The sequence below is a fragment of the Hibiscus syriacus genome, unplaced genomic scaffold, assembly GCF_006381635.1.
Source record: "Hibiscus syriacus cultivar Baekdansim isolate YM2019G1 unplaced genomic scaffold, ASM638163v2 tig00110418_pilon, whole genome shotgun sequence".
NCBI lineage: Eukaryota > Viridiplantae > Streptophyta > Magnoliopsida > Malvales > Malvaceae > Hibiscus > Hibiscus syriacus.
The window spans coordinates 1,285,703-1,299,541 of record NW_024062730.1 but is presented as its reverse complement, the minus strand read 5'-3'; the positions used below and the strand labels follow the sequence as shown (position 1 = coordinate 1,299,541).

Genomic DNA, 13,839 nt, shown 5'->3' with positions numbered 1-13,839 from the left:
TGTTTTTTACTCTTGTTTTATTTATTTATTTTTTGTTTGCTCTCTATGTTCTTAATTTTTTCCTTTATTTATTTTTTATTTTATTTTCTGTTTATTTATTTTATCACTTTATTTGTGTTCCTTATGCTATTTATTTTATTATCATTTTCATCTTTTTGTGCATTTTATATCTTAATCCAATTCGGCTTCTCATTCTAAATTTAACATTTAAGTCTTTTTAAGGGTTTTCGTTCAGTCAATCAGAGGTAAGTAATTTTGGATCGTTATTTTACATTTTATGTTAAACTTACAATTTTCTTACTTAATGACAACTGGAAATTACGTAGTACCGAAAGGGCAGTTCAAGGGTGCTAACCATTCCTTGACTGTAACCGACTCCCGAATCTGACATGTCACTGGTAAGACGCAGATCATGTAAGAAATAAGGTATTTGGTCAACTCATTTTTAATAAAATAAAATGATCGGTGGCGACTCCCAATCCATTTTCCTAAGTCGAAGTCTAATTTCGGGCCCAACCGAACGACGGTTCCAACAAGCACATATAAAAATATTACACCAATAATATGTATTAATTAGTTAACTAACGGTTTTCATCTAACAATGATTATTTTAATCAACAATTAAAATATTAGAGATCAAAACACTTTAAATTTCAACAAATATTAAAAACTAATTTTTATCATTGTACTTTTTTATAATTAAATATATATATATATATATAATAAAAATATTATTTTATGTATTGAAAAGGGAAAATATTTCATTTACGAAGTCTAATTTATTGTTATGTATCATATATAGAGAAAAATATCAACTTTAACACGATTGATTTTGATTCAATTTGATTTAATATAATTGTTCTTTTTATTCAGATTCAGGTTGAGTTGAATTATATATAAGTTTAGATTGAAAAATATTTGACTCAATCAGACCTAAAAATAATAATATAATTGATTTGTATATATTTAAAAATAATTACTATAATATCATTCTCTTTAAATTTTTCAATTAAATCTCTATTTTATCTACTAAAAATAATAATTTTTATATATATTGAGCAGAATCAGTTCAAATATATATTTTGACCCTAAAATCAAAATGTTCAGATTGAATAAAACTTCTATAATCTCGAATCAAATCTGATGAAGAGCAAAAAATATTTTACATAAATGAAATTAAAATAAATTAAAAATATGATACAATCCAATTTATAATTATTATTAATCTTAAATACTTTAAACTCTAAAGTACTCTCTTAATCCCATAATTTGTCTTATATTTATTATGTAAATAATTTTAAGAGATATATTTGATTAAAAAAATGATAAAATTAAGTGATTGATAGATTTGTTTTGATATGAAATATATAAGTGTAAAAAAATATAAATGTTATTATTTATTATTTTTTTTAATATGACATTTCGAATGAAATAAATTTAAAAATTAAAAAAACACATTTAGTGAGACGAAACTCGTAAAATATTAACTCAACCATAGGATAAATTAACTCAACCAATAGGATAAACATAGGGCTTAGTCCTAGTCAGACAAGTGTAAATCTTAATCCAGTTAAATCTACCAACCTCCATCCCAAGCCTATATATATAATCTTCATCTTCTTCTTCTCCCCGTTGATTCTTTCTCTGTATTTAAATTTTTAATTCACAGCTAAAATTTTAAAAATATATATATTAGAGGATAATTGCAGCGAGTTCTCTATGAAGCAAATTGTTCAGAAACGAAAGACAACGTGCTTTTTTCTCCTCATCGTTAGTTGACTAATAAAATGCTTGTTCCTGACGTGGCATTTCCATATAAATGAACTAAATTGTTTCCGTGTCATATGACATATCATCACCTTGGGTGATTTGATATATGACTAGTCAACAACATGCGTTGATCGTTAGTCAACTAACGATTTCATCCAATAGGGGTCATTTTGATACAAAAAATTGAGACGTTTAGAGTTAAAGTGCTCCAAAAAAATGAATAGAGACTAAAATGACTATACAAGCAAATATTAGGGGTTAATTTTAACATTATGCCTATTTTTTTATGCTGATTCTCATAGGAACATTTTCCAACCTGGTCATTATCATCATCAGTTGCAATATAGCATGTTCCAGGTCTATACTGTTGTTATCAGGTTGTTGCTAAAGACTACATAAAACAAGGTCCTATATGTATATATGTATGGGGAGAGGGTGTGAATGCTAAGGTTTTCTTGGTCTTTCAGATAGACACCGTTACTATGAGTTCTTGCTGACCTTCATATGGCCTGTGTTTTCCATTTTACATGTTTACATGGGGACTTGAATTTGTGGATGCAAAATTTCAGGACTGCGCTGGAGTTATACTTTCTGCTGCAGAACGAGCCACTCAAGTTGCTTTGCAGGTGAAAGATTTACCTGCTTTTGTTCACATCACAACTTTGTTTCTGTTTCGGTTCTCCTAAAATGCAACTAATAAGTGGAGTGACGTTACTATGATCTCCAGATTCGTAATACTATTTGTTCGGGTAGAGCCGTTTTGTGACCAAACCGAAATAGTTTCGTTAATTGGACGGCTATTGGATAAAAGATTTTTAAAATTCTTGTTACCTGTTGATCCTATTCAAAAGCAGTTGATTAACAACTTCACTGAAATGTGTATTGACGTTTGATCAAAATCATGTGTTCATATTCGGTTTTGTAGGCAATACAATGTTTAGGTGGAAACGGATACGCAACCGGACGTCTTCTTCGAGATGCCAAGCTCTATGAAATCGGAGCAGGAACTAGCGAAATCAGAAGAATGGTTATTGGTCGTGAAAAACAGTAAGGGAGACTGAAAAGTGTTGGTGTTTACAAAACTAAAGATAGACTTTTGCTTGTAGTTTGTAGACACCATACATAACAATTCTTGGAGAGATTAACAATTCTTGGAAGTAATCTCTCTGTTTCTCATAAACAACATGCAATAGTTTTGAAAACAACCCAAATTTGACAAGTACTTGGTACATAGAAATCTTCAGCGCATTTAATTTATTGTAGCACACATAGCAAACACAATGACCAGGACATGGCAGCCGCCGCCGACGTTAGAAAAAACAAACAACAAACTTCATACCCTTATTACCGTTGGAGATGATGAACCCGGCTGCCCCACCGAGGAAGACTTTGATGCTTCCATTATCACCGGTGCTTGTTCCAAACAGCTTTGTGTGTCGTCGCCTCCCATTCCTATTGTCATCTTCTCCACTTCTTGGGTGAATATATGGATCTTCGACACATCATCACAGAATTCACTGCAAAACAAAGGGGGTAAACGACCACAATCATAGGTGAGTTATTTGCATGAAAGCTGAAAGAAAGGATGAAAAGTGACACTTACTGCCAAGGGTCATCTCCAACAACCGTTACATCGTTCTCACTATCGGTGTACAAAACCCGCCACCCTTTATCCGGATCACTTAAAAGACCTTCCATACCGAATAGACGTTCTAGTTCAGTCATCAAGTCATCATATCCGTACAGTTTCGAGAGATCAATGGCTCTTCCAACCAAGCTGCCTTGCTTGTGAACCTTCAAGCCAGCGAAATGGAAGTCAGTAGGAGAGGAACAGGAAGTAAAGTTAAATTCAGATTCAACCAGAACATAGCTTACCTTCGTACAACTCCTCTTACCAGAATTTTGTGAGCTCAGAGTAGGCGACTCTGCATTTAAAGTGAACCCAAAGAGTTTACATCCGGCAACATTTCTTTTAAAGGATACATCCTGTTGGTTCCTTGAATTGTTTTCAGGAGCAGGACTCAGAATATTCTCCACCGGCTTAGGCTCATCCAATGGATTTTGTTTTCTGACCCCGTCCACAATAACCCCTACCCCTGTCTTGATTGAGGAAGCATTGAACGGAATATTGCCTCGCAGAGGAGGGGATGGATAAGAGCTCATCATAGACTCCTGACCGGTTTTGTAAAATTCACTACAAGGAAAATACATACTTCGAATACCTTCCGATGCTAGTGGATAACAATTGGTTTTCAGTGCCTGATGCATGCTGAAAGAACAACCAAGGTTGGTTTTCGCCCAAACACCAAGGTTGAAATCAGCCTTTTGTGTTAGGGATCTCAATGGGCAAATTTCTTGACCTTGCAAGACCTTCGGAAATCTATTAGATTCCGCAAAGCCTGCATAAGCAGTGGGACGAACCCTCATAAACTCACTAGTATTACACTTTCCAATCCCTGCTGATGCCAGACTTTGATGATGAGCAGGAGACTGCATCTCAAAATCTAGGGGACGGTTTACAGTATCACGTCTGTGTAAGGGTGACACAAAACCTAAATTTTCTTGACCTTGCAAGACCTTAGAGGATCTCAAGGATTCCTCAAAGTCCAAAAATCGACTCCCCTCTGAAGAAAGGAACATAGGAAGCATACGTTAATTGAGTAAAACTATGCAACAATATTACCAACTTTTAGAGAGATTTGCACCTGTTATGGGGGTGTCAGGTGCAGCATCCTGCGGATCTGTTCGCAGTTTCTTCAACCTCGGTGAAGATTGAATACTCAAAGGTGGGAGAGAAACAGAAGGATCGACTTCCCAAGGTGAGACTCTATCGTGGCGATCAATCACATTATCTTCATCCCACCTAACCTGTTAAATGTCATAAGAAAGGTCTTAAAATAGAGTCAAACAAGATTCATTCAACAGTTTTGATTTTTTCTTCCATATGTTGACACAATGAACACACTGGAAAAAAAATGTGCATATGTATTTATTTAAGCGGCGGACTCAACATTGATTGTAGGAACATTTCAATTTCCCCAAAAATCTAACCCCAGAAATGAGCCAAGTTGGATATACAAAAGAGTTTTTGGCAATGACAGATACACTCGGTTATTTGCCATTCTGAAGAACGGTTTACTTGGCATACATCAATTTTCAGCATAAAGTATACATACATAAAAATGTAATATATTTTAATAAAGACTATATATTATTCGCTTAACCGAGTTTCGCGATAAAGACTATACAAATAACAGCTCGAATATACAAACTACAATTAGGAGCTCACCATTAAGCATCTCCACTTGGAATTGGGCCATTTGTAAGGATCCAAGTCCCCAATTCCCATCACCACACCACTAAACCTGCATGAAAGTAGAACTGTTATTATAATCTCGAAGTAAAAAACCATTTACAGGTAAAAACCATTTATCAAATAATACCTTCTCTCGGGCGAATCATCCATTTCAAAACTCATCTTGAATCTTGTTCCGATGCACACTGAATTCGTTATGCTCTTGATATACTTCTTAAAGGGTACGACAAACTCAGCATGAGTGGCCCTGCATTACAGCAATATGAATAAGCTTATCATTCCATTTCACATCAAATATTCACAGGGTACATGTTTAAAATAGGTTTATGAGCTTGGCTACACAACACACCGAATCACATTCCAGATGAAACAAAGAAAATCGAACTTTCAGAATCACTCGGTAGGCATTTAAAACGGGTTTAAAAGGCATTTATAAAAAATTTGCATTTTTATTTTAATCACTTCCCAGATTATTCATTTTTCTTTTCTTTTCTCTGTCAAATACCAGTCGATTTCATTAAATAAGCTGAAGGAGACACTTACCTTGGACTGTAGAAGACATGGAACATACTTTTAGTGGATAATGCATTAGCCACCGGTGAAAGAACATTTGGATATGAATTTTGTTTCGTGATAACCGATTCGGGAAGGCAATTTCTTGGTCGTACGGCTCTCCTAATTCCCAACCTAAGCTCTCCATCTTTGCCCCTACAATATTGAAGAAAAGATAAATAAGGAGAACTTCAAACAACCAGGCCAAGGGAACACAAGGCACATTGGAACTCTAAAAACTTAAGTTATATTTTCACATGAAAGTAGATATTTATGATTCACAAGAAGCATAAAAGCATTTCAAGTTATCATGTTCAGTCCTATTAGATTTATGATTCTATTATTCTTTTATAAAATTCCCCCTTTTGACCGATACCTAAGAATCAATGAGGATGCAATCTGTTCAGGTAAAACATAATGGATCGATTAGTCACTGTCCGAAGTACATACCTCAGAAAGAGCACTGCATCCCCAGCAACAAGATTCTTTTGACTCACGAAAATGCTCCAGCCCGTAGTAAGGAGGTGTCGCCTCGGTTGACCTATAAGTTAATAAACATTAAGCTCAATCGATGTTTCTTTCAATCAAGAAAACATTTTAAACACTACTGTACGAAATATTATATCCTCTATGCTAAAATTACCCCTATATATATGTCGAAACCTCCACTCAACTCCATGCAGATCCTTGGCAACAAGTTCTTGAGACGGCCTCATCTGTTTATAATCCTGAAATCAAGGCAAACACCATTACATATACATGATATTTCTAGGATGAATAGGCAGCCAGGTAAATAGTACATGAGAATTAAGAATACGAAATCATACCAGTGGCGGAAAGCAGTCTTCCGCGGCTCTACGAGGAACAGAGAACCCTCCATGAGTGCTGGTATCGGATGCGGTTAGCTTCTTGCAGAACATGTGTGGGGTTGATCTATTAGGAGATCCGCCATCTCCCTCATCTGCACCTAGCTCATCCAGCAGCTTGGTCTCCAAATTAGGTCCTCCCAACTACACAAAAACCCCAAAATTATGTCACCAAAAGCCATGAAATTTGGACTGTCTCTTACAATGAAAGTGTGCAGATAGGAATACAATTCATTCAAGTCACTCAAACCCTAAGAAGCATTGAAAACCCATCCTATGAAAAAAACATTACTTGGGATTATGCAAGTAATAACACACAAATATAATTCTTCAAAAGGAAAAAACAATGCCATTCAAATATTCTAATCCCAATATAAGATTTACGTATACCTCTGGCAGAGGAAGTAAAGTGACTTGTGTATAGACTTCATCATTCTCCTTATTGGCCTGTAAAAAAGGAGGGAAGGAAACTTCAATTAAAGCAACCAATTTAAAGTAAAGGTAAAGCTATAACCTTGAGTGGGAAGCTAATGCAAAGAAAATTCAATGTAAGAGAAGAAGAATTGAGTGCTTACAAGAAGCTGGACATTGACCACTTTGCAAAAGATATGAGGGGGAAGATCAAAGGTGGAGATTTCCAAAGGAGAAGCCAGTTGTTCCAAGTGACCCTGCGGGAAGTAAACAACAAGGCTGCCCTTTTTGGTGAGTGAAGTGAGGGGGCCAGCACAAGCATGCCAAAGCTCCAAGTAAATGGAGGAAGAGGAACATGGGGATGAAGCCAAATTTGAACATGAAGAAGATGATGAAGAGGACAAACAGTTCACTTTGTCACAGTCAACATTGCAAACTGCAGTCGTCTTCTCCACCTCATTCACTGCATGGTTCAGATCAATTTCCATGAACATCCCAAGCTCTAATATTTTTTTCTTAAAAGACAACCTTTTTTACCTCACCATGAGCACCCACATAACCAAACAAAGAAAGGGTATTCCCACAAAGCTAAAAAAAGAGAGAGAAAGAAGGGGAATTTGAGTCAAACTAATGCCGTGAAAATCTCTTTCAAAGATTAGAAGAAGGAGAAAGGCATGCTGAATGAAAATAGGGGGAGGGTTAAAAGAGAGAAGGGAAGGGGAGGTCAAATAATAACAAGGAATTCGAAGAAGGAATCCACCCCCATTTGAAGGTACTGAGAAGAGGGAGCAGAGGAGACAGACAAATGGGTTAATGGAAGGGGCAGAGGAAAAACAAAAGGCAATCCAGTGTTAGTGTGGTGGCTTTTTTTGGCTTTTGGACTTTGAAGAGAAAGTGGGAAAGGAGAAGTGTCTGCGTGGGGGGACAAACCTATGACACTACATTACCCTTCCTTCTCTTGTCTCTCTTCTTTTTCTTTTTCTTTTTGAGTTCTTGCTCATTCTTTTAGATCAATGTCATAAATATTAAAATAGTTAAAATATTATTTTGAGAATTAATATTTAAGTAATATATCCTTTATCTATTTAAACTTTTATTTTTTAATCAAAAATATAAATTTTAATTATATTTTTAATTTTATTATTGGATCGTTAAATTTTAATAACATATTCACGTGGATATATTAGAAGAGATGAGTTTAGAAGTTTTAAACCCATAGATCATGAAATGAATGTAATCAATATATTTGCATGTCAATTATGGTTGGCAACGAAGATAGGGGTTTAAAGGTTAATAATTAAGTGATTGATTCGTTATAAAACGATATTGATAGTAATTGTTTTGTTATTTTTAAATTTTTAGTATTAAAAAATTTACTTATGTTTTAGTGACGATTTATGTAGTTTATTCTTATCATACGTGGTCAAACGGTGCACGATAAGTTAACCTAGTGTACCACATCAACCTTTTATTAATGGATAACGACTGTTAATACTCGAGTGACTAAACTGTTATAAAATAGTAATATTAATGATCAACGTAAAACCTTAGAACCGGGAGGGGTAACAAGAAAAACATTTAACATAATAATATTATAAATATGTTAATCAACTTTAGAATTGGAACAATTAATCATAATATTATAATAATAATAATAATAATAATTTAATAATAAAAATGAAATATTAACATTAAATTATAAATATTTTTTTAATTTGATGAAATTGGATAAGAAACAGCTTTGGAACTGATATAAAAAATATATATATTTTTACTATTTTTAGGTATAATAGAGTATTATTTTTTCAGCGTAACGCAGGCCTACCCCAACTAAGACAAAGCAGAGGTTCCCAATTCAATGCAACAAACACCAATATCTGCTTTTCAACTAAAATAATCATTTTTGCATTTTTCTAAATTTTATTTTACTCTGAATAAAATAAGATAAATTTGACAATAAAAAATATGTTTAGTCATTCATTTATTTCTACTATTTCATTTTGTTCAAATTTCATTAAAAAATTAAAGATAATGATATTAACGTGTCATATAATATCAAATCATCATTAAAAATAAAACACATCAGCAGTTTTATTTTTATTTTTTTTGTTTTGCGAGTTAACTCGGACATTTTAACCTCATGCTAGTTTTATTGGGTGACAAAGAGAGGCTCAGTGAGTCAGAAAGGCTCAGTGAGTCAGAAAGGCAGGCCTCTTTTATCATCTCTAGTCTCATCATCTCTCTCTCTCTCTCTCTCTCTTTTTCTTTTCTTTTTTGAATTTTTAACTAAAATTAGACTGTAAGGCGTCCCTTTCCCATTTACTTGCCTTTTTTCTCAGCGCGTCACAGATTTTCATGTTTCTGTATTTTCTCACTTATTACAAGTTATAATTATTAGGGTAAACTATTTATCTGACACTCTATCTATTATCATGCTTTATTTTGGTCATTTAATGGCACAATCATATCTAGTATTGCCTTTATTTTAGTTATTTATCATTAATTTTGATCGTTAAATTAATATATATATATTATGATATGTATCATAATATAATAATATTTTTAATTTCCTAAATTTATATATTTTATCAAATTTAATTCTAATTCAAATTAACTCTTCAAATTTAATATTCATTTAAAATATTTGGAACCAATTTTAAAAAATACAGTTTTCAAAATATAAAAAAATACCATTTCAAAATATTTATAATTATTTTTACTATTTTTTATTTTTTTTTATTTTTCAAATGATGATGTTGGATAATATTAAAGTGACACAACCTTATTTAATACCCTTATAAAAGAGTGATGATGTGTTTGAGAGAAGATAAATTTATATGTTAATATGAGAATAGTGAAAATAGTGAAAATTTCCAATACCAATATAGAAAATGATAAATTTATAAATTAAAATATGAGTTATCTTACTTTAAAATACAAAATAAGACAAATATACGATTAAAATACGAAATATATATGTTGTATTATATGAAGTATTTTTCTAACTCTTTTTAATTATCAATTGAGTAATTACATTATACACACTCAAATTATGACTCTCATTTTACATTAGTCCTTAAACTTTCAAATATTCTAAATTCATCCTCAAACTATGATTATCATTCTAAATTCAACCATAAAATTTTGAAAATTCCAAATTCATCCCCAAACTATAACCCTCATTCTAAATTTGTCCTCTAGCTTTTAAATTCCAAAAACTTCCCCCTAAATCATTCAAAAGTTTGGAGATAAAATTAGAATATTAAAAAGTTCAGGGATCAATATAGAATGAGGGTCACAGATTGAAGATGGATTCAAAATTTTCAAATTCTAGGGACTAATTCAAAATAAGAGTCATAGTTTAGGATGAAATTAGAATGTTTAAAGGTTTATGGACTAATTTAGAAAGAGGGTGATAGTTTGAGGATGCAAGCGAAGTTAACTCTTATTGATTTTATTTTTGGTACAAAGGGGAAAGGGGAAGAATGTGGTTCCACGGCCCTAGAAAGCACGTGGGGGATGCATGTGCATGGGAAGGCTTTTTACTTGATAAAAGGTGAAGGGTAGGGCTTAGATATTGAGATGTCATATCATACCAACATTTCTAAGCTTAAACATATGAAAGGGATAACTCCTCTCTCCGCTTTATTAAAGTGACTGCTGTCTTCTTTTATTCTATTTTATTTTATTTTCACTCCCTCAAAAATTACATTTAAAAATGTTACTAATATTAAAATATATGTTTAATTATGATTTTAGTCCCTAAATTATGTTAAAAATGTGAGAATTGATTCTTTGTTTTATTTCAAACTGTTCAATCCTTTACTTATATATTGTTATTAGAAGTTAAATCGTGATGGGGTTTATACTTTTTTAAAGTGAAAATTCATTAGATTTCAATTGCGTCAAGTAGAATTACATTCTAAATACATTCAGATTCTTCATAGTAGAACCATAACGGGTTAGATCTCGTTAAAGCCCAGTTAGCAAGAGTGTGGGCCACACGGTTTGCTTTCCGATTAACATAAAAAACTTTGAGATACATATTTCTATTTATTAAGGTGCGAGTCTCTTCAAGAAGCAAGCCAATGGTTGAAAAATCCTCTCTTTTGTTGGCAAGCCTGTAAACTATAGAAATTGCACCTCCCTTAATTATAATGTTTGGCCACCAATTTTCGACTCCGAACTTGATCTCTTGGGTAAACGCTTCCGCTTCTGCTGATTCTAGAGTGAAATGAGGGTCAATCTGTCTACACAAACCACAAATAACTAGTCCATTATGATCTCACACAACCACTCCTGTAGCAGTTGAATTTTCTGACACTATAAAAGCCCTATCAACGTTAATCTTGATTACATTTTCATTAGGCTTGATCCATTTGTGACAGTTGTAATGAGTCTGTTAGGAGGGAGGAAGCGTTTCTTCAAGGTTAGTTATCTTAAACTTAGCGCTTAGGTTTTATGCCGCCATAATAACATCTCTGTCTTCATGTATTTCTTCATCATGAACTTATTTATTTCTTTGATTCCAAAGGTTCCCCAAAAAAACTATGATTTTAGAGAGCCACTCTATGTCCATCTATGAATTAGCACATTCTAACCACTCTTTGCAAGTGTTTCCCTGCCAGTTGATGATATATGGGTGAAGCCCTGAGAATTGTAGAACTTTTTTTTTATTTTGGTCACTCATTGAGTGCGTAGATTAGGGTTTCTAACCCAAAACCGCATATTGGACAATACTCATCGGTGATTCCTACATTATTCATTCTCTTCCCAGTTGGGAGAGCCCTGTGGCATACCCTCCAACCAAAGATTCTAATTTTTGGAAGGGTTGGAAGTTTGTTGAGAACTTTCTAAATTTTTCCTTGCTTTGGAGGCGTGCATTATTTCAAAAGGAGACGGTTGTACCCAGATTTAGGTGAATAGTAGCCAGTGTTGTGGTGACTCTAAATCAATTTATCCTCATGAGTTGGGGTGATAAGAGTTGAGATGAATTTACTGGCGTCTTCATCCGTAAGAACCTGGTGAGTCTTATTAACATCTCACATTGGTGTAAAAGGAATCATGAAGTCGATACATCTGAAAGGTACTTCGATATTATCTATGTAGTTGGAAGACCATTTAATATATTTGATGTAACACCCCCAACTCGTATCCGACCCGAATACAAGTATGAGGTGTCATATTGAATTTTCAAAACGTTTACTTTTACAAAATCTCATAAAATTTAATACTTTTATTGAATCAACAGTACAATAATTTACATAAATAACATTAAAATGATTAACAAAATCGATCAGAGCATATATGATTTAAAATGTAATTACATACCAACATAATTATTACAACAAAATGGCATACTGTCTTAAATCACTTCTGATCTTATAGCTGCAATGGAGATGATGTCTTTTTAAGCTTTAACTCTGATCTTCTTGTTTCTCGGTACCTACATGTAAACCATTTACACGCTAAGTCACAAACTTAGTTAGGCATAATATAACATGTAATAATGAATTCATGAAACATGCACTTCTATAAATTCCATAATAACCTTACCATTTGTATATATTTCCTCAACTATTACATGCAAAATTACAAAGTACACAAATGAAACATATCATCTTATGAGGTTTTTAATTCAATTTTATCTTTTGGAATGCCCATGTACATTACTGAGAATCTGAGGTACGTGAGTACACTGAGGTTGTGCACATATGCTGTCACCACAGCTCGTATAAATTCCCACTATGGGCACTTAAACTTGTCCCGAATGACCACTATATCTCGAGGGACCACTCCTTAAGAACCATATACATATTCCAATTGACCAAATAAGTGTACTGAAGTATCGCATATATGTTCCAAAGATTATATATATGTTCCAAAGATTACATATATGTCCCGAAGGATCACGTAGAACCCTTGACTCTTGGCATGCCAATTATACCTACAATTCTCATATCACATAACATGGGTGTAAATATGGATACATGTCACATTTTCATATCTCTTCTATCACATCTCATATAAACACATCACATATTGCACATGTACACATATAATCACTTGTCTTATAATACATAACTTGAATTGGTTCTCTTATGGTTGAATATATCACATATTATATCATATTAATACATGTATGAGTTATATACACACTCATTATAATCATAACATATGCATGTATATGAACATGAAATAATGAAATCAAATATAGGGAATAGACTTATCACAAGTCTATTTCTATAAAACAATATCTATACTAACTATGGTAGGCACTCACCTTAGCTTCACTTGATTCGAATCAATCCTAGAACTTTATCTCTCTCGATTGTTTTTAATTCTTCGATTGTTCCGGAACTCGCTTATGCTTGATAACTACATAATCATACATTATATAAATATCAACACTCCAAATATCATGATTCGATCCTTAATTTTTTAGACTAAAAGAAGGCGTAATTTCAGTTTCTATTTAAAGTAGTATCGGTACCCCCTGTAGGGTATCGATACTTCCCTAGCTGATGTATCGATACCAAGCCTGGTATCGATACCCATTTTGCATTCGAAATCCTTGTTTCAAAAATTGGTATCGATATTGACCTTATGGTATCGGTACCCTTGGTATCAACACTACCTTCCAAGTATCGATACCCTATGAATGCCTTCGACAAATTAAAGCTTACGGTATCGATATTGTTCAACCAATATCGATACCCCTATACCAAAATCATTCTTTTACTCTTGAAGTATCGATACTGGATGAAGGAGTACCGATACCCAAAACTCATATTTCACTTTTTAAACCCGAAAATTAATCCATATCAGCTTAAATCCTTCATGTCTTATTCCCTTTTATACACTTAACTTAAGTACACATACTCAAACCAATTTATATTCATCTAACACATCTTTTTTTCAAAA

General features: G+C 33.1%; 1 protein-coding gene across 2 annotated transcripts; it reads right to left on the bottom strand.

Annotated features, from left to right (window-relative positions):
• Window positions 1-2,999: 2,999 nt before the first annotated feature.
• Window positions 3,000-7,774, bottom strand: LOC120124369 (auxin response factor 4-like). 2 transcript variants are annotated; one of them, XM_039143068.1, is made up of 12 exons: window positions 7,080-7,772; window positions 6,895-6,951; window positions 6,466-6,648; window positions 6,282-6,366; window positions 6,089-6,179; window positions 5,630-5,794; window positions 5,214-5,333; window positions 5,060-5,135; window positions 4,476-4,638; window positions 3,646-4,394; window positions 3,374-3,564; window positions 3,000-3,287 (listed from the first exon to the last, which is right to left on the bottom strand). In XM_039143068.1, the coding sequence occupies exons 1-12, from the start codon at window positions 7,407-7,409 to the stop codon at window positions 3,104-3,106; spliced, it is 2,394 nt and encodes a 797-aa protein (XP_038998999.1). In that variant the 5' UTR covers window positions 7,410-7,772; the 3' UTR covers window positions 3,000-3,103. The 2 variants fall into 2 exon arrangements, with proteins under 2 accessions (XP_038998999.1, XP_038999001.1); XM_039143070.1 differs by lacking the exon at window positions 3,000-3,287 and having other exon boundaries at window positions 3,401-3,564; window positions 3,666-4,394; window positions 7,080-7,774.
• Between the last annotated feature and the right edge of the window lie 6,065 nt (window positions 7,775-13,839).

Bases quoted from the DNA above. Each gene is read 5' to 3' on its own strand.
- LOC120124369 (XM_039143068.1), bottom strand. From the start codon at position 7,409: ATGTTCATGGAAATTGATCTGAACCATGCAGTGAATGAGGTGGAGAAG. The intron at 5,334-5,629 runs GTAAGTGTCTCC...GCTGTAATGCAG, and splicing joins CATGTCTTCTACAGTCCAAG to GGCCACTCATGCTGAGTTTG. The intron at 3,565-3,645 runs GTAAGCTATGTT...GCTGGCTTGAAG, and splicing joins GTAAGAGGAGTTGTACGAAG to GTTCACAAGCAAGGCAGCTT.